This window comes from Phodopus roborovskii, unplaced genomic scaffold, assembly GCF_943737965.1.
Source record: "Phodopus roborovskii unplaced genomic scaffold, PHOROB, whole genome shotgun sequence".
Taxonomy (NCBI): domain Eukaryota; kingdom Metazoa; phylum Chordata; class Mammalia; order Rodentia; family Cricetidae; genus Phodopus; species Phodopus roborovskii.
Window position 1 is genome coordinate 3,205,336 of NW_026126470.1, and position 22,683 is coordinate 3,228,018.

The following is a 22,683-nucleotide window of genomic DNA, read 5'->3' on the forward strand; positions in this document are numbered from 1 at the left end:
GAAATTAGTAAACACAAATTTTAAATGAAACACAAAAAAATCTCTACAACTCAAAATAGACCTAACTATTTCAGCGGAAGCACCTTAGGGACAAAAGGCTTTTTCAGCAACATCACATTCTGGATGTGATTTCACAAATATGTAAATTTCAGAACAGGCCAGCTAATAGGAGATGGCTCCCAGACCTGTAATCTCAGGATGTTACGAGTCTGCAACTACAGGGTTGGTGATAAAAAGAAAACAGACTAATCTGTGGGAAAGGAAGAAAAAGACTGGGTCCAGGAAGCCAACCACAAATCAAAACTAATGCCACTACTTTATAACAAAGAGAAGTGTCCACTGTCTCTTATCTCAAAGTTACTTAGGGCTACCTTCCAGGCCTGTCCTCTATTCCCTTAGCCAACATCTTAGCCCTCACTGTGGTCCTTAACTGTAGCACGATAAATAAAAGACCCAGAGTCCGATACTAGGGGCGGGGAGGGTGGCATTCAAGCTTCAAGCTGAAGATCAGAAAAATAATTTATGATTTATTAGCAAAATCGGCCACAAGCTATAGAAGCCAGCCAGTGATGGTCCACACCTTTAATCCCACCACTTGGGAGGGAGAGGTAGACAGATCTCTGCTAGTTCAAGGCCACACTGAGCTACAAGAAATCTATCCAGTCCTAAAGAGAAACAGCTCACACAAAGATGATCTCAGCACTTGGGATCACACTCCTTTAGTCCCAGGACTGATGAGAGGTATTTAAGACAGGAACAGGATCTCAGAGCTGGCATTCATACCCCAGCCACATTGAGGAGAGCATAGCGTCTGAGTGAATCTGAGGAGCAGTGAAGTCTGGGGCAGTCTGAGGTCCCTTCGGTCTGAGCTGAGGTAGAGGTAAGAAGAGCTAGAGGCCAGCAGCTTTGCTTTTCTGATCTTCAGTGTGAATCTTGAACCCTGATTATCAGTCTCTGCATCATTTATTTATTGAGCTACATATAACTATACCATGAATATTACACCCACACGTTCGAGAAGCTGTCTTACGTCATGGACATGACCCTGAAGATTTTGTTTTGTAGAAATACAGCTTCCCACTACATGTCCTAGACTCCTTTGCTCAGTGCTCTAATGTCTAGTATGAATTGAACTGACTTTTATGCACTAGCCTGCAATCCCATCTAGCAAGCCCTATTCTGCCTCTGAGAAGAAGAAGAAGAAGAAAAAAAAAAAAAAAGATTTCCACATCAATGATTCAGAGACAACCACCTGGAAAACTGTCCTTTCGTACATGATGACTGCCAGCAGTAGAGCAGTACTTGTACTTTGTAAATGACCATTAACAGGACATAAAACAGGTGGTTATGGCACTATTTCTGGGCTCCAAATTAAAAGGTAACTAGAGGCTGCAATTTTAAGGCAGTCAAACAGCACGCATTTCAGCTCAAACATCTGGCATTTGAATGATTTCAAAATCTTTGGAGGGAGAAAAAAAAAAAAATCAAGATCTGGATGCTTTGCAACCTTAGTGTATCTGTTGCTGTTCTACTCCATATGCTGGCCTTCTGTGATTCACATATCCATGATGCTTTATTTTCTGTCTCCGTCCTACAACACAAGCCCATAATTTCAGTTCAGTCCAAGTCTGTGGAGTGCGTTTCTCAGCAGCTTGAGTGGCACCGTGTTCCACTCGCTGTTCTGGTATGGCTGCTCTTTTCTTCCCAGAATCCTTTGCTCACTCATACCCTTCAGACTCTGAACATCTGTGACCCTCCTCATGAGAAGGGAAGCGACATCAGGAGCCTTCCACTTTTGGTGGGAATTCTCAAACTGCTACTACAGCTGCTTTTTAAAATGGGGTCTTTGGGAGTAGAGTGCAAATCAGTGAGAGAGGGCTTGTCTAAGTGCAAGGCTATAGGTTAGGTCACCAGTATCACAAAAAGTAGTAAATAAATAAGTAAATAAATAAATACTAGCACGGGGCAGTCAACCACATGACATTCAAAAAACAGTCCTGAAGGAAGGCTGCGGACCAAAGGGTAAGCCCAATGTTGTCTTCCAGAGCCCTATGTGCTTGACCATGGCCGATACCACCTCCAACTCCCCTCTCCCTTTTTCTGTAAATTCCAAGATAAACGCAAACATGCATTGTAAATATATGAGCACGGGGCCGTGAATATTCAAAATATTCAAAAGCTGCATTATATCTCAACTTCTTGACAGGGCCTCCTCACTCCTAGTTCATCTGGCTCTGGTCCCTCCCCATATCATGGACACTCTTCATTCCACTCTGTTGGGTCTGCACACAATACTGTGAATTCTCCGCTCCTTCCAATGGTGCCCCTCTCACTCTGCAGAGTTCTTGTTTGGATGCGTTCATGCATCACTCCCAGATCCAGCCCAGGTCTCTGCTCAGATGCTACCCAGTAGAAGGCTTTGGTGATCAAACTTCCTAGACCTTATTCTAGGCCCAACACTTCCATGCTGCCTTGTTCCTTCACGCTGCTTTGGTTAAACTTTACAGTACGCTATGTAGCGATCTATACCATTTATTGTCTTCTCTCATCTAATAGAACGTAAAATCTATGCAAGATATTAAACATGACTTTGATAAATGGTGGCAGGTACAATTAAGATTTTATAAGGATTAAATTTTGAGATTTTAGGTATGTGCTGTTGTAAAAAAAAAAATATTAAAGCAATATTGTTGAGGGGATATACATAAATTTCAATCCCAAAGAGAACATTTTACTTGTAAAATTATCTGCACGTGTACATGGGGAATGACCCAAAAGGATGGGACATTATCTTTGGGAAGCCAAAGTTCTGAATATGCCTTTATTTTATATTTTCATAGGATTTAATGCCTAGTTTACAAAATCATAAATTACTATTTAAAAAAAAGATTTTAAATGACCTAGTACTGTTGAGTAAAAAACAAACAAAAACCATGAAAATACAACTAAGAACAAATAACCAGACAAACTAGAAATACTGCACAGTGGTGAATTCCTTGTTTCATAATATATGCCAAACTGTTGAAGCAGATCCTTACTTAACCACTTACAACAGCGAAACAACTGAAATCACTACAGCTCGCAGCTTCAACTTCCACTAAACAACAAGAGGCTGCCTCCAGCTGACCCTCGTGCTTCGCTAGAACGCAAAAGTTTTTACACCTCACCTAGCCACTGCCAGAACTGAAATGTTCCACATCCCATTGTGGAAGGAAGGCTGGCACTTTCAAGAGGAGAAAATTCTAGTTGGTCGCTGAGGCAGCATCTACTTTTTAGATAAATGTAATGCAAAGAATAAAGAAATTTCTGGCACACAACTTCTAGAAATTACATGACATTAGTGCATGTTAAGAACAGAAATACCATTTCAGGTTATTTCTGGAACTATATGCCATAAAAGATAAATACAAGGTAAATTCCTAAAAAAAAAAAAAAAAAAAAAAAAAAAAAGCATGCTATGCCAATGCCTTCGGGTTTCTATTGCTGTGAAGAGACTTCATGACCACAGCCAACTCTGATAAAGGAAAGCATTTCACTGTGGTGGCTCACTCACAGCCCAGAGGTTTTGTTCATCATCTTCACAGGCAGGGAGGCATGGTGCTAGAAAGGAGCTGGGAGTTCTTACATCCTGACTCACAGGCAACAAGTGGCTTATCTCACGGGGTGTGACTTGAATATATATATATACTCATATACACATACACACACACACACACACACACACACACACACACACACACACACACACACACACATATATATATATATATATATATATATATATATATCACCCCAAAGCCCGCCTCCACAGGGACATACTTCTCCAACAAGACCACCCATCCTTATACTGCTACTCCCTTTGGGGGCCATTTTCTTTCAAACCAATGAAACCACCAATATTTAGGGAGCCACCTGGGAGTACTAGCCATCACCATGGGTCTTCTCTCTGTTCCAACAGTCTCAGAGAAATTGGCACTGAACACCTAATATCTGTCTGTCTTTTGGGTTTTGTTTCATTTTGCTTCTTGAGACAGTGTCTCCATGTATATTCCTAGCTGCACTGGAACTAGCTCTGTAGACCAGGCTGGCCTCAAACTCAGAGATCCACCTGCCTCTGTCTCCTGGTGATGGGATTAAAGATGAATAAGGAGAGACTTTGAACATTTCAACAATCGTGCATGCCAGCAGCAAGCTCAGCAGCAGTGACATTCACAGAGATTTTTTGTTTTTTTATTTTTGAGAAAACATTTAATTTTGTCCTTTTGAAAAACACTATAATAACAGTGAAGGAGCCAATAAAAGGAAATCAGTTACTAGATAAAATGGGCAAGGGGTACCACAGAGAGTTTAGAAGAGGAGCCAGACAGAAAATATTTAGGGCAGATAAAACTACAGTGTAAATGGCTACAAAAGCAGTTGTCATTTTGGCATAGCCTAAGAATTCCAGAAAAATTCCAGTGACTTAGAGGACAAAAAGGAAGAAATGTAAGATTGAAAATGTTAACTCACATCCCAACTAAAACCCAGAAATTACAGATATCTGGTAGGAAATTGGGGGGGAAAAATAAACTCTCCAAGGTCTAGAATCCAAGCACAGTACAAGGGACCATTGAAAGGGGAGTTTTAGAAACACCCTTCAAGCTAGATGATGGAGACAAAAGCTTCTATAGAAAAGGACACAGCAAATGCCTGCCAACATGACGAGGAGCCGATGGAAAATCTACTATTCATCTTTGTACTGGATTAAAAGGAGAATCAATTTTCTTAAAATTTACAAAGGAAAAAAATTAGTAACATATGAAAGGCCTCCAAATGAGATTCCTAGAAAAAAAAAAAATCTTAATAGCAGCAGAATTCAAGTAAACGGAGAAACAGCTTCAAAATCCATAGGGGAAAATATTCAGAAATGTAAAAACTAAAAATGTATCTCACATCTACTATTCCTTGTTGGACATAATCCTGCATAACTAGAGACTTAACCAAGGAAAACATGTAATCCAAAATTGGAAGGAGCTGGTGTAGATTTGACTAGAGGGGGAAACGAGACCGGAGGAAAGGGATCTCGGGGGCACAGAGGGGAACTGAGCAATATAATTTTGTAATATGGAAAGAAAAGAGAACATTTTGTATATGTGCTTGGGCATCCTCGAAGAAGTTAATGGTGAGAAAGTAAAAAAGAAAGCAGTTTTGCTCCAGGAAGACCAAAAGGTCACATGAAGGAAGCAATCATAATACAGGGCTTAGCTAAATAAAATTTACACAGTAATTAAATATCTGAAGGCTCAATTTTTTATTTAGTCCCTCAAGTGACAGTAACTGTTTGAGTGTGTGAAGGAACTGGGAAGGGGGTAAAATATGTACTCATCTACCATAATCAGAAGCTAGCAGGCCCTACCTAAAATGAGTAAGTAATAATGAAGCATTATTTAGACAGTGACACAGAAATACTGGAAGAGATTATGTGTAATTAAAGCAATTTCCTCTTTAAAAAAAAACAAAAACTCAAGAATGGGTTCACACTTCTTGATTGTTTCTACACCCCTCTGCCTTCCCGCGGGGCGCTTATTTTTAGGAGAGGAAGAAAAATGTGATCCAATGTGGTGGTGCATGCCTGTGAGCCCAGCACCAGGCAAACTAAGGCGGGAGAGGCCAGTCTGAGCTACACAGTGAGTCTGAGGCTATCTTGGGTAAGAGTGAAACCCAGTCTCACCAAGACAGGCAAAGGGAAAGGAGTGGTAGGTAAAGGAAGACCAAAATCTAGGTCACATCTTGCTAACTGCTGGGTTCCCAGAACCTAGGAAAGTGCCTGACACGGAGACATTCAATTCTTACAAGCCTGTAGATGGATGCTTTTTCAAGTCATGTGATCCAAAAGGAGAGGCACGTGTGGAGGGATTAACCGAAGTATTTTTGTGTATGGCTTTTCCAATAACATATTAGTCTTCTGAATATATAGAGTGCATTCGTTTTACAGACCTATTAGCCTGAAGGAACTTGGCTGGCATGCAAAGGCTGGGGCCTGGGAGTCAAGAGCCAAACACCTTGTACTGTAACTCGGGACCGGGTCACGGTGGATGGGAAGTGACCTCTAAATGAGTTAAGAGTTTTATGGTTTTATCCAGTTTTACATTATAAATTAGTAATCCATAGAACTGTCAACCACCCCCCCAAAAAAAACCCAAATGGTGCTACAGTGTACACAATACAACTATTTGCATCCTTGGCCAACATTTTTCATGCTTGAAAAAAAAATGGGAGATATATATATATATATATATATATATATATATATATATGTTATATATACATGCATACATACATACATATATATATATATATATCCTACTTGGATCAATAATTTTTAGATTTTCTTCTTGTCTAGATGAATGTTGAATAAATCTCAAACCAATCTCCTTTCTTTCTATAATAGGTACTTCACACCAGTTTTAAGTGTCAAACGCTGTACTGGGAAAGTCTCCCTGCTCCCTGGCCCTTAACTCAGTCCCCAGCCACTGCTAAAGGGCTGCAGGGCTCTAGCAGCAGCCACTTCATTCCCTCCCCCTTCTGCTTTGCACCTTGTTGTGTTTGCTTTTTAAATGTACCATGGAGATACTCCCTTAAGGCACAGAGCACGTTTCACCATGCCTTCCAACAGGTACATGATATTAACATAACAATATTAGATAGATGTACAATTTATTACCTAACAGGAGTCATCTTTTCCTCTTTAGCCATTAAAAGAACACTGCACTCACTACACTCTCACACACCACTTAACCTGTCCCAAACTTTGTGTGTGTGACATAATTCCTACAGGGGAGCTGCTGAGTACTTAGGTCTCTATAATCATTAGAAACTCCATTTCCCTTCAAAGGGTCTCTATAATCATTAGAAACTCCTGTTTCCCTCCAAAGGGGCGTTACCAATTTTACTCTTGTCACAGTTACTTTTAAATTGCAGCGGCAAAACACCATGGCCAAGCAACATACAAAAGGAAACATGTAACTGGGCTTGCATTTAAAAGTTTCAGAGGGTGAGAGTCCACAAGAACAGAGCAAAGGCGGGATGGCTGGGAGAGTTGAGAGCTCACATCTGGGCAGGCAAGCAGGAAGCAGAGGAGGAAACTGGGATTGATGAGGGCTTTTGAAACACAGTGATGCACTTCCTACAAGGCCACACCCCTCCTAAACCTAAACAGTTCCACCAACTGGGGACAAGTATTCAAACATGTGAGCACATAGGGGCTGTGCTCATTCACACCACCACAACCCTCCCTTAAAGGAGACGAGTAGGATCCTGTCTATCCATGGCAAACTGGAGTTTTGCTTATCAAATAAGCAGAATATGCTATCTTCCTACACTATTAGTTTATTTGAAGGATACTGACTTGTGTGCCTGTGTTTAAATAGATTCATAATTCACAATGCATACATTTGCTTTCCTCTCCCAGCTCACAAGACTATAAATTCCTTATTGTGCAGGCACTGACCTAGTCCACCTGGCCAGATGTCCAGCTGTACGCCATTGCCTTTTGTTCCCACTTAGGATCATTTTCCAAGACCAGCCTTCCCTATGGCTCTTCCCAAGTTAAGCAGAGACCACTGTCCAGTAACCTAGGCTTCTTCAGATTTAGAACGAGCCACCTGGCTTCTGATTGTACCACTGTGAGACATTTGATTGGCCGAGAACCCTTTCCAATCCTTCAACCCTGTGTGTGCTCAAGGTGAAGTAAAGAAACTTCTCCCAGTGCCGCATAGAGGACTACAAGAAAAAAAGAATACTGCATCTGTTCAAAACCAAGCACAAGACTATCATAAAAGATTAGTTTCGTTTTGTCATCTGCCAGTAACAAAAAGGAAAAAACAAACAAACAAAACCCTAGGAGGCGAAGCAGACTGCTGTTTCTGTGTTTTGGAACACTTCCTTGAAAGACTACGGAAGTGAAACACTAAGGCAGAGTCCTGAGAGATTTGTTCCCCTGACTTAGCTAGTAACACCCTACCTGCCAAACACTGGGGGGTGGGGAGGGTATTTGTAGCTGCAAACCTTCAACGGGTCCTCTAGCAGAGTCAAAGTATGAGTGCACAGGTCACTGCCTACTAGGAACGCTGAATCCTCAAGGAATGCCCTTTTTCTGGCCCCACCTATGCAAAATTCTTGTTGAGGATGCAGAGTCCAGGAGGGGCAAGGGGGAACAGAGAGAAAGCAGTACTGTCAGCCTCTGCCTAGAGCTATGACCACATCTCCCACACTATTTTGAGTTAACAAAACTAGCAGAAACAGACTGGGGGGAAGAGCCGCTATCCACTGTATGACATTACTGAAGAAATACGGCCAAGGAGACGGCTCAGCCAGTAAAGGCAATTCCTGTTAAGCCTGACAACTGAGTTCAATCCTAGGAACTTCATGGTGAAAGACAAAAACAGAATCCTGCAAGGTGCCCTTTGACTTCCACACACATGCATCCATGAACACACACACACACACACACACACACACACACACACACACACACACACACGTGCACGCATGCGTGCAAAATAAATGTAATATATTTTTCTAAACAGAAAAACGATCTGAACCAAACATATCATCCATGCTCAAAAACATACACACATACATATTTAGGCTAGTTTTACTCCATCATCTTTAGTCATTTTTATATGTCCATTATGCAGCATCATATTGGGAATACATGCACAAAGCAACCACAGCAGCTTGAAGAGTTAACAGTAATTTCTTCAGTGTTTATCTCATGGCAGCTCTCTTCATTGGAGCCCCTGGCTTGAATTTATATCAACTCCAGCTTCCCTGCCACCACTGTATTAGCATTTCCAGCATAGCTGAGCTGCCCCTTACTTCATTAGAACTTTGAGTAGGGAATGGAATACTTTGTTGAGGGATTATTTTCTGCTTTTCAGACTGTCATTATTCTTTTTATTTATTTTCCACTGGTGGATAAAAAAAATGCTTAAAAAACATTGCTGGCTCAATAAAGGCAGGAGTTCTGATTACACAACTGAATTCTTTTTCCAAGGACCCCCACAGCAAGAATTCACAAGTGAGCGATCTCACAGGTGTCCTATGAACCCAGGGGGAATCTCACTTACAAAAGGTAGTGTCTTGAAACTGTAAAACAGCTTACCATTTCTTCTCTGCTGCCAAGAGTAAGTTCCATGCTCCAAGTTAACCTGGCAGACCCATAAGATACACACCTCTGAGGGTGTCTAGAATTTGCTAGGCACTTTTACTACTTCAAGTATGAATTGCTGGCATGGCACAAGCATATCCTTATTCATCCCTGCTTAGCTAAAATGCCAAGAGCTCTCAGCCTGGTCATCGAATACTTTCTTTTTCTTCTTTACTTTTCCAATCCTATCTCCTGCCCATTAGCTTCCTGACCTCTGTCACTCAACACCTTCAGCTGTCTTGACAGGTACAAACACCCTCCAACTACATTTCACAAACCCACCCGGTAAATAAAGCCTTTGGCTGAAAATCACTATATGTCCTGGTTTGGGAAAGACAATACCAAGCCAAGACCCAACCCCTGACCTTGAGTTCACGAAGCCTGTCTTACACTCTTCTATCGTGATACTCTTAACAGTTCACTGAAAACCGAAATCACAGTGCCCGCTCTGAAACAAAGGGCTTCTTTAGTCAAACGTGTATTGCGTTTGTTTTTGAGACATACTATAGTTCCGAATGATCTAGAACTCATCATGGAACTCAGACTTGAATTTGAAGCAGTCGGTCCTCCTGCCTCAACCTCTGGAATGGCAAGACTACAGGAATGATCCAACATACCCAGTTTCCCTCGACCCCAACTCCCCAAAACAGGGTTTCTCTGTGTAGCTCTGACTGTCCTGGAACTCACTCTATAGACCAGGCTGGCCTCAGAGATCCTCTTGCCTCTGCCTCCCTGAGTGCTGGGACAAAAGACATGTAGCACCCAGCCATCTCCAGTTTTTAACACATGCGGAAAAGGTATGGTTTTGATGGGTGGAAGGGAAAATGGTGTATAACGAACCAGAGTAACTAAGTCAAAGACCTAAATTCAATCCTTAACCTCGAGTCCCGTTCCCCTGCGATCACAAACAAATCATTCATACCTGGGAGTGTTGCTACTCTCTCCCTCCCATCCACCTGCTTGAAGGTGAAGGTGTTCTGAGGTAGCCAAATTACAGAGATGTCACTGGCAATTGGCAGGTGGACATCACGGGCATCAGATGTACTGCAGTGGACAGGAGAGTCCAGTTTAAAGAACTGTTACACCCCAGGTACGAGTAGAATCTACCATTAAGCACCACCCCATCCTTACTGTCTTCGAAACTGTAAGAGGCCTCTAAGGGTAGCACCCCTTTAGCTTGTGGGTACCATGTAAATGAGAAACTTAAGCAAGTTCTCTGCCCAGTGAACAGTCAGAGTCCTTGAGAAATGTTCTTGCCACCATGTGAGCTCCCTTTTGACTTACAGGTATTGCATGGAACCCGTAAACAGGTTCATCGTGTGATACAGCAAGAAAGCAGCTTGTGCAATCATTTTCACAAAGCAGATAAAACAAGCAGGCAGAGGTTCACCTAAGTTTCACATTCCAACCAAATCCATTTAACAGAGCCATTAAAAAACAAAATCAAAAAATACCCAAACTCCCGGTGAAAAGTCAACTGTTCACTCTAGAGACCTCACGACTCAATTCCAACCTCATTTTCTGGCTCTCTCCCCCTCCCGATCTACCAACATGCATCTCCTTAACAGAACTTAAATTCCTGCAAGCCTCGTGTACCGTCTGCCACACCTGTTCCCATTTCTCCCACCCTCCCAAATTCTCTACCAACAGAAACATCCACAACTCATAGAAAGCCATTTAAAGTCACCTATACCATAAGACCCCCACTGGATTCCTCTCATCTCTTCTAAGGAGTTCGGCCTTAGGTGCTCATCAACTGGGCTGAACAACAGAACCCGACAACTCACAATGAGACACATTAAAATCTGGAGGATTTTGGCTAGGTTTCGCTTTTTCGAAACAGGGTTTCTCTACATATCTTTGGCTGTTCTGAAACTTGCTCTCTAGATCAGGCTGGCCTCGAACTCGGAGATCTTCCTGCCTCTGCCTCCCAAGTGCTGGGATTAAAGGTGTGTGCACCCACCTCCTGGCCTAGTCTGCTAGTTCTTGAGCGTTTCCTGTGAAAACTTTTAATTGCAGTTTTCATTTCTACATAATCTATCCTGGCATAAGCACTTCCGGGATCTGATCGACTAGCACATGACATACTCAACAAAAGGGTGGTCCTTAACCTTCTGTGGTGTTCAGTGAGAACACAGCAGCAGCAAAGGCAGTCAGTGAGAGCTGTGTTCACACCAAGTGAAGCCCAAGGCGCACACAGCACACGGTGAGAACAAAGGCTGTCTTACAATCCAAACAGGCAAGCAGTAGAGAACTATGACCATGTGAGGGACATTTTCATAGCAGCCTCCAAAGACCCGGTGTTTATCCAACTTTTCCCACTGGCCTTTGTTTTCGTTGGTAGGGAATAAACATCTGTGGAGAGGGAGGATGTCATAGCAGCCTTTCATCAGTCTCCTTAATACTTTCCTTCCATCTTAATTCTCTTAAGGAGCGGCTAAAGGGTTCTGTTCTTAAGGAGTGAGTATCCTGTTTTGTATTTGGGCATGAGTAAGCCGAGTAATAAAACACTCGTAAGCCAACACAATGAGTTCAGGCAGGAGAGGATCCTATGCAAGGTAAAGCCAGAGGGGGAAAAAAACATTTCATCCCAAGAGATTAAAAAAAGGCAGGTGTTCATAGGTCAAGTACAAAAAGGGGCCCCAGTTTTGTGGGCACATGTGAAAAACAGCTAGGTAAGTTTAAGCAGCTCTCTTTAAAACTTTTTTTTTTTTTTTACAGTAAAATAGATTGTGATCATTCAAGTTCTCAAAAGTTGTGCCAAATATCACATCCCAGATCTTAAACTGCTAGACACGTTACAGGCTGCCATTACTGCTTTTATGTGTGAGCCTTTTTCCTAGCTATCTTTACATAGCTACCTGCTACAAAAATCAATACCATATCTACCCTAGTTCTACCCTAAAACCACTACTAGAAAAGGTGAACCCTGCTCTAACACTCCAAAGGTTTTACTGCCACAAGGAGAAACAACCAAAATGCCCCTGTAATTTTGAAACCGGATCACAGTGACAAATCACAATTCTGCTTCCAATCCTGTTAACACCAGGGTTGTTCTATTACTGGGACGATGGCCACCGCTGAGTGGTCCCATTTGTTTCATTGCACGTTCAACATGGGCTTTGTGTGTGTTTGTATCTTCGAAAAGAAAAGATTTAAGCCCACAAAAAAAACAGCTAAACACCCACACCAAGGATTATCTGCAATCCCCTTAACATCTGGCCAGTTCTAAAAGAGTTGAGGACCAAAATTAGTGCTAGCGTAAGCACAATCAAAATCTCCCTGTGAAAAGCCACAGCCTGTGCCTTTGGGGTGGTGAGGAGAGTCAGAGAAGCCATAGGCCAAGAGGATCTTGCTGCTACATTAGTCAGCCCCAGGCAGAGAGTTCAATGGAGGAGCGCCTGCCTTAAAAGGGCAACTAGGCCAGGGGAGCAGGCAGGATTTCAGGACAAGACTGATAGGAAACTGGCCTGCTTACTCTGTTCCACCACTCTAATGTTTCTGACCCGGGCTGAGTCTGCGACTTTCATATCCCTGAAGATTGTTAGTGATGTTACCGCCACAACAGCAACCACATCCCAGGTGAGACTTGTCCGATTTCAAAACTATCATTAAGGATCGTGAAACCTCGGATCTTAAACCGTCAACACCAGGACAACAGTATCTGAAACTTCCAAGGAATATAACCAGTCAATTATAATTGGCCATTTCTTGGAAAGATGTGTTTAGCCAACAGGTGATTAGAATGGAAATGTTTCACAATTAGGAACACCAAGGAGCACAAAGTACTAATAGCAAATCACAAACCCTAAGTAGTAATGGAACTAGAACCGTGGTTGTTTCCGATTTTTTTTTTTTCCTTTGAAGTCCATCATCAAGTCTTTAGCGTGAGGTTAAATATAGCTCTCTAGAGGGCACCCTTCCAAGGACATGGGTTACAGGTTCTTCTGGTGCAACCGAAGTTGGCCTCACGTCTCAAAAAAAAAAAAGTTGAAAGAAGTGAGTTACCTCCTCCAGGGAGGAGAAAAGATTAAAAAATGGACATTTTAATGAGACGAGTCTTTTCAAATGTTCATCCTTACAGTAGCATGGGTAGAGGGGAGAGAGCACACACTGACGATTAAACTAAGCCAGCTCCAGCCCTGCTTCCCCGAATCTGAGCTTTCAGACAGATGCCCCAAGTGGGAGAGGGGGACAAGGAAGGGCGGCATCATTTAAACTGTAAACAAATCTGGCGACGGCTTCAGACTCGGGATGCAGTCCTGGGAGGCTCTTGCTACAAAACTCTTTCACTCCTCACTTGGAGAAAAACTAAAGACGGCAAAGCAGCCGCGGAGCCGGGTGAGGCTCCCTCCCTCGGCGGCCGCAGAGAGGACCCGAGTGCAGGGGACAGACCGGCGAGCCCCGATGGCGGCGGGAAAGGAAGCGCGCGCAGGGAACCGGCCGCGAGCAAGAACGTCGCCAGATCTAATCCACCCAGGGCGGGACCCGAGGGAACCCGAGCAAAGGAAGAAGGGGCGAACAGCGCCCCCGCGGCTCCCACCTGGCGGCGCCCCGGCTCGCGCCGGTCGCCTGGCCGGTGCCCCGCTTCTCCTCCTCTTCCTCTTCCTTGTCCCGGGAAGGGTTCCGCGGAGCGAAGAACCGGGAGAAGCTGTGCCAGGGGGCGCCGCCCCTCCTGCGGCCGCCGGACATGTCCCCCGCGCCGCCGCGACGTCCGCGGGCCCCGACGAGCCGGTGGCCGGAGCTCGGGTGGCCGCAGCCCTGGCCTGCCGTGTGCAGCCCGAGTCGGCGCGGTCCGGCGGGCGGGCGGGCGGCGCGGCTCCTCCAGCCCGGCCGGCACGAGCGCTCCCCGTGCGGCTCCTCCTCCCGCCCGCGACCGGAGCAGCCCGCCCCCCGGGAGGAGCCAGCCACGCCACCGCCCCGCCGCCTGCAGCCAGCAGGTCCGGGAGGAGCAGCCTGGGGATGCTAGCTGGGCTCCTGCTTTGCGCCCGAACCACCCCAACCCGCAGCACACTTGGCTTTGCGAACAGTTCCATGAAATGCTTTGCTTCCTCTCCCATGTAGTGCAGTTTTCAAAGAGGGTCATCAGTGGAAACTCCTGGCAAGAGGCAGCACAAGCTGCTGGCAACTTGTTTCTACTTCAGCTGGCTTAGTTATGGAGGAACTTCCTAACCCAGGTGTACTTTAGTTCTCACCCTTCACCTAAGGACTAATGCCAGGATGCTTTTTTTCAAAAACGACACTGACCAAAGGCAAATATGATTCGAGTATGACTCAAACTAGAAAATGCTGAAACAAATATTTTGTTGTTGGGCAGACGTTACTTTAGTCTGCAACCCCAAAGTTCTTTAAGACACGTTTAAAATGAGCATCTGGGCCAGGCAGTAGTGGCACATTCCTTTAATCCCAGCACTCAGAGGCACCAATTTGGTCTACAGAGCGAGTTCCAGGACAGCTCGGACTGTTACACAGAGAAACCCTGTCTCGAAAAAAAACCTAAATAAATATCTGGTTATAACATGACTTTATGTAGTATAGCAGCTAGTGCAGAAAGCACAGTGGCACATTCACCCCAGGTGTATTGTTTTGTCTAAAGCCAAATTACAGTCCAGAGGTATGGAATTCAAGAAAGTGGAGGGACATTTAGTAACTAAAAACGTTATATAGGCAAAACCCCACGAAAGTAGAGTAATCTCCCCCTGGCAGGCCGGAGAAGTGAGCAGGTGACACAGTTAAGGACCCTCACAGCTGCCTCTTGGAAGCATTTTAACCCTTCAGCTGGATTTGAAATTAGGAGTGTGAGAATGAGAAAAGATTAGGATCAGGAAAAATTAGGTAGCATAAGAAAAGTTTCCAAGTTAACGTTATCTTGGAAGAGAATATGTATAAAAGATCTACTACTCGGAAAACCCAGAGGAGATCCAAAAGCAAAAACCTGAAGCAAAACTCTTTCCTATAGCCACCAGGCCTGAAGTATAATATGTCTCCCCAAAGCAAAGTTAAATGAATACCAGCTGCCTCTCCCCACTGGCCCTGTGATGAAAGTGGTCCCAGTGCCAGCCCAGAAGATGCAGACAGGGAGGTTATCTGGGGATAAAAGTGGCCGGGGGCCAATAAAATTATGAAGTAATTCTCATTTTAAATAATGTCATTTCTCTCAATTAGCTGTGATAGGAAAATATTACAGTAGTCCACATATTACTATTTCTTTATAACTGGTCTCATGGGTACATGCAGAAGCATTAGAATCACGGTATGGAAAGTCCTTGGTATTGAATTTTCATTTATTTGGTTTCCCAATATATGCCAGATGTTTAGATGTCCTACAGTCTTCACAGTCTAAAGTTGTAATAGCAGACTCTTGAGTCCTAAATTCTAGGATTTCCCTATAAAAATCTGTGGGGGAAAAAAGTTTCTAATTTTAGAGTTGCAAGGGTCTTAGAGATACTAACTTTCCCAGTCATTTTCACTCATTCTGTTTTCCTCTGGACATTTCGAAAGTGGCTGAGGCAGGAGAATTCTTACAGTGAAGCTGATAAAGTTCAAGTTGGAAGGCATCTCACTGGTATAGCCTTTTCCAAAGGGAGCAATGTGATCAGATGGCCACATGTTCTTAGATGACTGTGAAAGTAAAAGAAAGAAAGGAAGGAAGGAAGAAAGCAAGGAAGGAAGGAAGGAAGAAAGGAAGGAAGGAAGGAAGAAAAAAATACCTTTAGTTGATTGAGATCACAGGATGTTTCCTCCATCCTATTTGTAGAATTAGTAGGTACTAGAATTCTTGGGCTCATCCTTGGCTTTGAACTTGTTGGGAAATATTTATGTAGTTTTAAGTTGCTCCTCTCCAAAGGATAGTAAAGTTGTTAAATTCCACTTTGTACATTGTGCAGCTCATCAAGATTTACTCCCAAGATGCAAGCCCACTGGTTCTGTCCAGACATGAACACATCTGTGGCTTCCTACACTGCCCGTATGTGGATTGTGAAGGTGAAACAAGATTTGAAATGTGCAACTAAAGGATGCATATGTAATGTATTTCAGACATCAGTGGGCAACATTGCAAGAGATAGAATTATTTCTAAAGGACATAATTTCTGTCATGATAGTAATATGTTCCATAATACACTCTACAGTTTTATAGCTACAATCACTCCAAACATTTTTTTTTTTAACTGTTCAATGTAAAGTATGTCAAATGAAATACTTCAGACTTATTTGTAAGGGCTTATATCAGTACTTTGATCTGTATATGTGCACGTCAAAGTGTAATGTTGGTTTTTTTCATGGTCTTTCTATAAATAATAAATAAGACCAAGTTAACCAGCAGAGAGACTGCTCTATTCAATCCCACTGTTTTGTACATACAGCGACATTAACCTGTTTTTATATGACAGGGTTTCAAAGAATATACTATGAATTCTTAATATAGGGATATATGCCAAGTAGCAAATAGGAAAAAAATGCATTGCTTTTATAGAATTTGCTAAGTTTGTAGGATAGTCAATCTTTTAAAAGTATTAATTTGCATTCTATTATGCCCAAATCATTTTATATAAATTTCGTTTTCAGCTTAAATGATTTTTCTTTCAAGAGAGCCCCCTCTAGAAGGGACTAGTTGTGATGGAATAGGGAAAGGCTTGGAGGGGAAGGAATGGGGACTGGACTTGATCAAAGCACATTACATGTGGGTATGAAAGCCTTAATCAATATGAAAACTTAATGTCCTGTAAGTGCCCAGGACGTGTCAGCCGCATGCACATGTTAGAGACTAAGACAACATGCTTTCCTTCAAAGAACAGACCTGATGGGAAAACAGATGTATAGAAGGTAAAAGAGGGAAAATTATTCCATAGGATTATGTGGGGGAGGAGGTGTCCTAGCAAGCTGACAGGAGCAAGCAACTGGCTGAGTGCTCCATTTTCTGTCTCCTGTGACTACACCATTTCCACAAAGACTGTTCCAGTGACATATGAGAAAGCTCAAGTGTGTCACCTGCGAGTGAATTGCAGCTCCCAAAGCATAAGTACTGTGCTGCTCAAATGCTTGAGAGTCGACAGGAAATGCTGATCCTTGAAGTATTTAAATGAGGATGCATGAGGAGGTTGGTTAGTGATGCTGAGCTTTTCTGTTGTTGTAGAAACTCCACCAGAGGGAAAAACTACTGAATCTCTCTTCTAGCACAGTATTTACTGTGTGGCAGGTGGCCCAGGAATATTAAGACAGCTGTCAACATCAAGGAAAGCACCAGCCCATGAAAAAGCAAACAGATGGATAGGGGCACTTCACTGGCTGCCTCTTAGAATAATAGCTGTGCTTGGCCAAATGAGGCAAAGTCAAGCTGCCCAGGGCAGCAAAAAGCTATTACCAGATAGAAGCACTCAATTAGGGGAGAGGCGGAGGTAGAGCCTCCCCTTGCCTTTGTCTGTATACTCAAGTTTTCATTAAAAACCACCACAGCAGATAAGAGAGGCAATGCTAGCATTTCTCATTCTGTTACATTCTGATTATCATGGTTTGTGGCATGGGGAAATGCCTTGTCTTACTGCTTCAATGAGAGCAGATGGTGAAATTTTAAAGTAATTGGTTATTCAGACTTCTATGGAATACATGATGTTTTATTGTATTGTGCCTGATTTTTATTTGCAAAGCATGTAGAGAGTGAAATCAAGTACAGGATTTAATGGTTAAATAGATGTGTTAGTTTGACCTAAGTTGCCCATATTCTTTCATCCCCAAGACTATATTATATACAGAAGAAATCCTTAAATATTTTGTGCCCGTTAAGTATTGATATGTACTTTTCAACAGTATAAAGTTTGCTGATAATTGAAATATTATGTTCTTTCAAGTATATAAGTAGGAGAATATCTTTGGAAAAGTAGAGTATAAAGCATATTCCAAAGAAATTGGGTCACATCAAGTCAGCTTGATGTGCCATTGTCTGTCTCAAATGCTATAAAAAAATGATTGGAAAGTAGAGTATCAATTTTAAGATTCTATTTAATATTAATTAGCTCCACATGATGGCAGGTATAATTGTAAGCTGCTTGAAGAACACAAGTGGCCAGGCCCCTCCCTGAGGAGCCCCAAATGCCAGGTTCCACCCACAGAGCACTCTTAACTGCCCTAAAGGTTGGACCCATTCCCCACTCTACAAAGTAAAAAGCCCAAGATCAGGACTTGAAATCCCACCAATTGCCACCCTGGAAAGTCCCTCCACCACCACCCGAAAAAGAACAACAACAACAACAATAACAAAAGTATATAAACCGTATCTTTTGCTGGGTTCTCTGTTGTTTCTCACTCAAGAAGAGGCAGCCATCTCCTGGGTTTTTCCATCCCAATGAATCTCTTTGTGTGAGGTTTGTTGTGAGGCATGACTTTGTGGTGTGTCTAGGCTGCTGACTACCAGGATACCTTTCTCTTCATAGCTATAGAACTTACACTATGCTTCAGAAAAAAACAGCTTGCTATTATATTAGCTAAGAAACTCAGAGCCCATCATGTTTCTGTGAAACACTTCATCTGAGTGAGTGCACAAGCTCTGCACTATTGTGTTTCTGAAATACAATTCCAATGCATCTGTTCCACCAAGAACCGCTATTTGTAAATGTCTGGACTGGACTGCTAAGTGTTGACTATGCATTGTGCTTAGTCAGTATCATACCAAAGTTTTTGAATTTAAAAATTGGCTTATCAAGTTATTTTCACCCGTTTTAAATGCTATAGCATATATATTCTGGAAGCCCTTTCTTACTAGGAAACTGCTACCAGGTCGCTTTACAAAAGGCTTAAAAACATGATATAGAGGTAGCTACTGTTGTGACCATGGGTTTTGATTAGGTGGAGAAAACAGAATTGCTACATGTTGCCACATAAAATCAACCACAGTTTTCCTGTGGGGATTTTACCTAGTTTAAAACTGAGGTTAATATTGTTTCCTACACCCAAATTTACACTACATCGAATAAAACAGAAACCAGTTTACTTTGGTTTGAAGTGATGGAATATGCATTTAGAACTAAACATAAACGTGACAGACTTATCTATGGAAATCTTAACTTCATTCTGAACTACTATCATTAGTAAACTTTCAGAAATCTATTAAAATATTACAAAATGTAAGCTGGGAATACACCTTGGTAATAGAGTGATTGCCCCATATGTGTAAGGCCTTGAATTCAATCCATAATACTGCAAAATAAAAAAAAAGTGAAAAATGTAACCTGGGAATAGTGATATACACCTGTAACCCTAATACCTGGAAGCTAAAAACAAAATATCCTGAGTTTGAGGTTAGCCTAGGATTGATGGGAGATGTCATTCTGTAAATATGTTTCTCATACTGGTTAATGAATAAAGCACTGTTGGCCAGTAGGAAAGCAAGATGGGTGGGACTAGGAGACAAGGAGAAGAGAGGAAATAATAAGGAGGAGTCAACATGGAGGGTCTGGAGAGAGCAGGACGCCAGCCAGCTCTCTGGTAATATGAAACCACGTGGAAATAACTCAGATTAACAGAAATGGGTTAATAATTAAGACAGAGCTAGCCAATAAGAAACTAGTACCTGACCAACAGCATTATATCAAATACAGAGTCTGTATGTTAATTGGGGCTGGCGCGGTAGCGGGACAAGACCAGCGGCGGGCGGAAAAACCTTACTCCTTACATAGGATATGCAGCAAATCTGAGGAGTGATGCACCTAGTTAGATTTCGACGCAAAAGCCAAACATCAAGAGTGTATTGTTGCTGTTGTTAAATCTAATAGCAATAAATCCACATACAAATCAGCCATGTACTTCATCTAAGAAAAATAGCCATCTCTATAAAAATATCAGCCACCTACACGTTGGAAGGGATTGCAGTGAACTTATTTAAACCACCATTTCACCCTTGATCTCTCCATCACTTCCTGGAGGGCATCCAGTAAGTGCATTTGGTTGTTGAGACTCAAATAAAGCACAACCAGTTTTAGAACACAATGTATCTTTGAATAAAATTTGACATGTTGCAACTGGCCAGCTTCCTTATTAACTCAATAAGGTAGTCAGAAAGCTGAAGAATTAACCCAAACAAGAAAAAAAAATCAAATAACAAAAAACAAAACAAAACAAAAAAGAAAACCCCCAAATCCCCAAGAACCTAAAACCCTAGTAATTACATATTTATTTAGAAACTCTCCAAGCACCCTGTATTTCAGAAAAACAAAACTAAACAGAAAGTACTGAAATAAAAGGTCTAAGTAAAAATTTTAAATGACTGACTTCACATTCAAAGTCAACTAGGAAAGTTGGTAAGTATATATACCAAAAAACCAAAACCCAAACACACACACCCAAAACAAAACAACACAAAACAAAAAACCCACAAAATGATAAATCCCCTGATACTCTGTCGTAAAGGTGTCATAGCTTGGTGTTCAGCATGCATTTGTTCAATACTTCCTGGCCAAATGCTTAGTGATTGGAGCACAAAGCGGTGATCCAGGCCTGCAGCTAGCTGTCTGAGGAGACGCACAGCGGAGAGTGGCATGCTGGCAACACTATGTGATCAATGTAACCCATGGGCAACAGGCACACAGGGATGCGAAGGAAAAGTGACAGACACACTTTGCCAGTTCTCCAACCGGCACATACTTTAAACACTTCCTGGCACAGATCTGTAATAGGAATATCATGCTAGTCAAAACAAACAAAACAAAACCCAGAATAACATGTATTGCATAATATGCCAATGACAAACATATACTTAATATCTGCTTTGGCTTCTAGCTATTTTGGTCAGGAAATAAGACAATAAATGGATGCCTCTCAGTTAAGAAGCATCAGCCACGTGTGTAATACACGGCATCTGTGGGTTTGGTATATTAACATGAAACTACTTGCAAGTGAACTCTTTACTGCGCTCACTTGACCTTTTCAAAATTGCATAACTGAAAAGTAAACGAAAATGATAGGTATGACAAATATGCAGGTGGAGAAACTGCTGCCCCAATCCCAATGCGACCTATGTAATTTGAGTTTACAACTGCCAATTACTACCTTGGACGGGTTCGACCAGTCCGTCTCATTCAAGTTGGAAGTATTATTATTATTGACCAACTATCTAATTTAGGAGGAAAATCAGGTGAGCAAGGGATCGTTCTGACAGCTGCCTGCCAGTCTTCTGTGAAGCTCCTTGCTCACAGCTGCTTCCTGGAATTCCTGTCAGCTTGCTAGTGCAGCTGTTAAGCAGTGCAGACATGGGGCTGCAGAGGTTGCTCAGCGTTCAAGAGTACATACTGCTCTTGCAGAGAGGCATTTAAGGCAGAGGGAAGAGCAGACACGGTGGTGGGCGGCATTTGCAGTGCTGTTGTGTTACATGAAAGGTGTCACATCCAGGGCCTGAATGACTCTCTGCTGCCCTGCTTCCAGAGAGCCAATGAGGCCAGGCAACATGTGACAGGGCAAAAGCCCGGCACCACGATTATATGAAGGTCAAACCTGAGTTGTAATTGAGACTCTCTCATTCCCCCCCCCCAAAAAAAAATTGGAGATGCTAGGACCATGAAACATCTACCAAGAAAGCTGCAGTGGAGAGTGAAACTTGCCCAAGAAAGAGGATAAGGTATTAGAGGTGGCAGAGCAGGTGGGTGGGGTGGTCCAGACCCTTCGGAGCCCAGAGGATTCCACTTGCTACAGATGTCAGGGCTTCAGGATTGGCACTTGCTTTGCTGGATTTCAGTCTTGCTTTTGTCCAACCATTCTTTGCTATGTCCTTATTTAACCCCTTTAAAAGAGGAATGTTTATTCTGTACTGTTCTATATAGGTTGTAACATGTTTTTGATTTTTTTTTTTTTTTTGCTCAGAGTTAAAAAATTGCCTTGATCTCTGATGAGACTTGAGCTTTGGATTTATAACCAGTGTAGTAATTATTAAAGGCTACAGGCACTTTGATATTGGACCGAATGTATTCCACATTATGAGATGGCCATAAGCTTATGAGAACAAGGAATGGAAATTTAAAAGTGATGTGTTTGGGCCATGCTGACAATGATAGGAGTTGTAATAGTTAATCTTCACTGGAACTTGATGGGATTTGGAATCATTATGAAAACAAATCACTGAGCATGTCTGAAGGATTATCTAAATCGACAGAGGGAGACTCATCCTAAATGTGGGAGGTATCATTCCACAGGCTGGGGTCCTAGACAGAATAAGAATACAATCTGAGTACAAGAACTAATCAGTCTCTGCTTCCTGACTGTGGATACAAAGAGCCCAATTGCTTACTCCTGCTGGTACCATACTATTTCTACTATGATGGACTGAATCTCCAGGAATGTTAAGTCAACATAAATCCTCTTTCTTTATGTTATATTAGAGCACGGTGAGCATCCAATATGTTTTAAACTATGAAATAGAAAGACAGTAAGAGAATAGATACTATACATAAAATCAGGTAAATTGATGTATTTTATTTAACATACTGGAGTGATTAGCACATTGAATTTGC

General features: G+C 42.3%; 1 protein-coding gene across 1 annotated transcript in view; it reads right to left on the minus strand.

Annotated features, from left to right (window-relative positions):
- Crybg3 (crystallin beta-gamma domain containing 3) overlaps positions 1-14,002 on the minus strand; it is a 97,009-nt gene extending 83,007 nt beyond the window's left edge. The window contains exon 1 of the mRNA XM_051191716.1: positions 13,734-14,002. Within this exon, the coding sequence (XP_051047673.1) occupies positions 13,734-13,882 (149 nt within the window). The 5' untranslated portion in view covers positions 13,883-14,002. The remainder of the gene's footprint in view (positions 1-13,733) is intronic.
- Between the last annotated feature and the right edge of the window lie 8,681 nt (positions 14,003-22,683).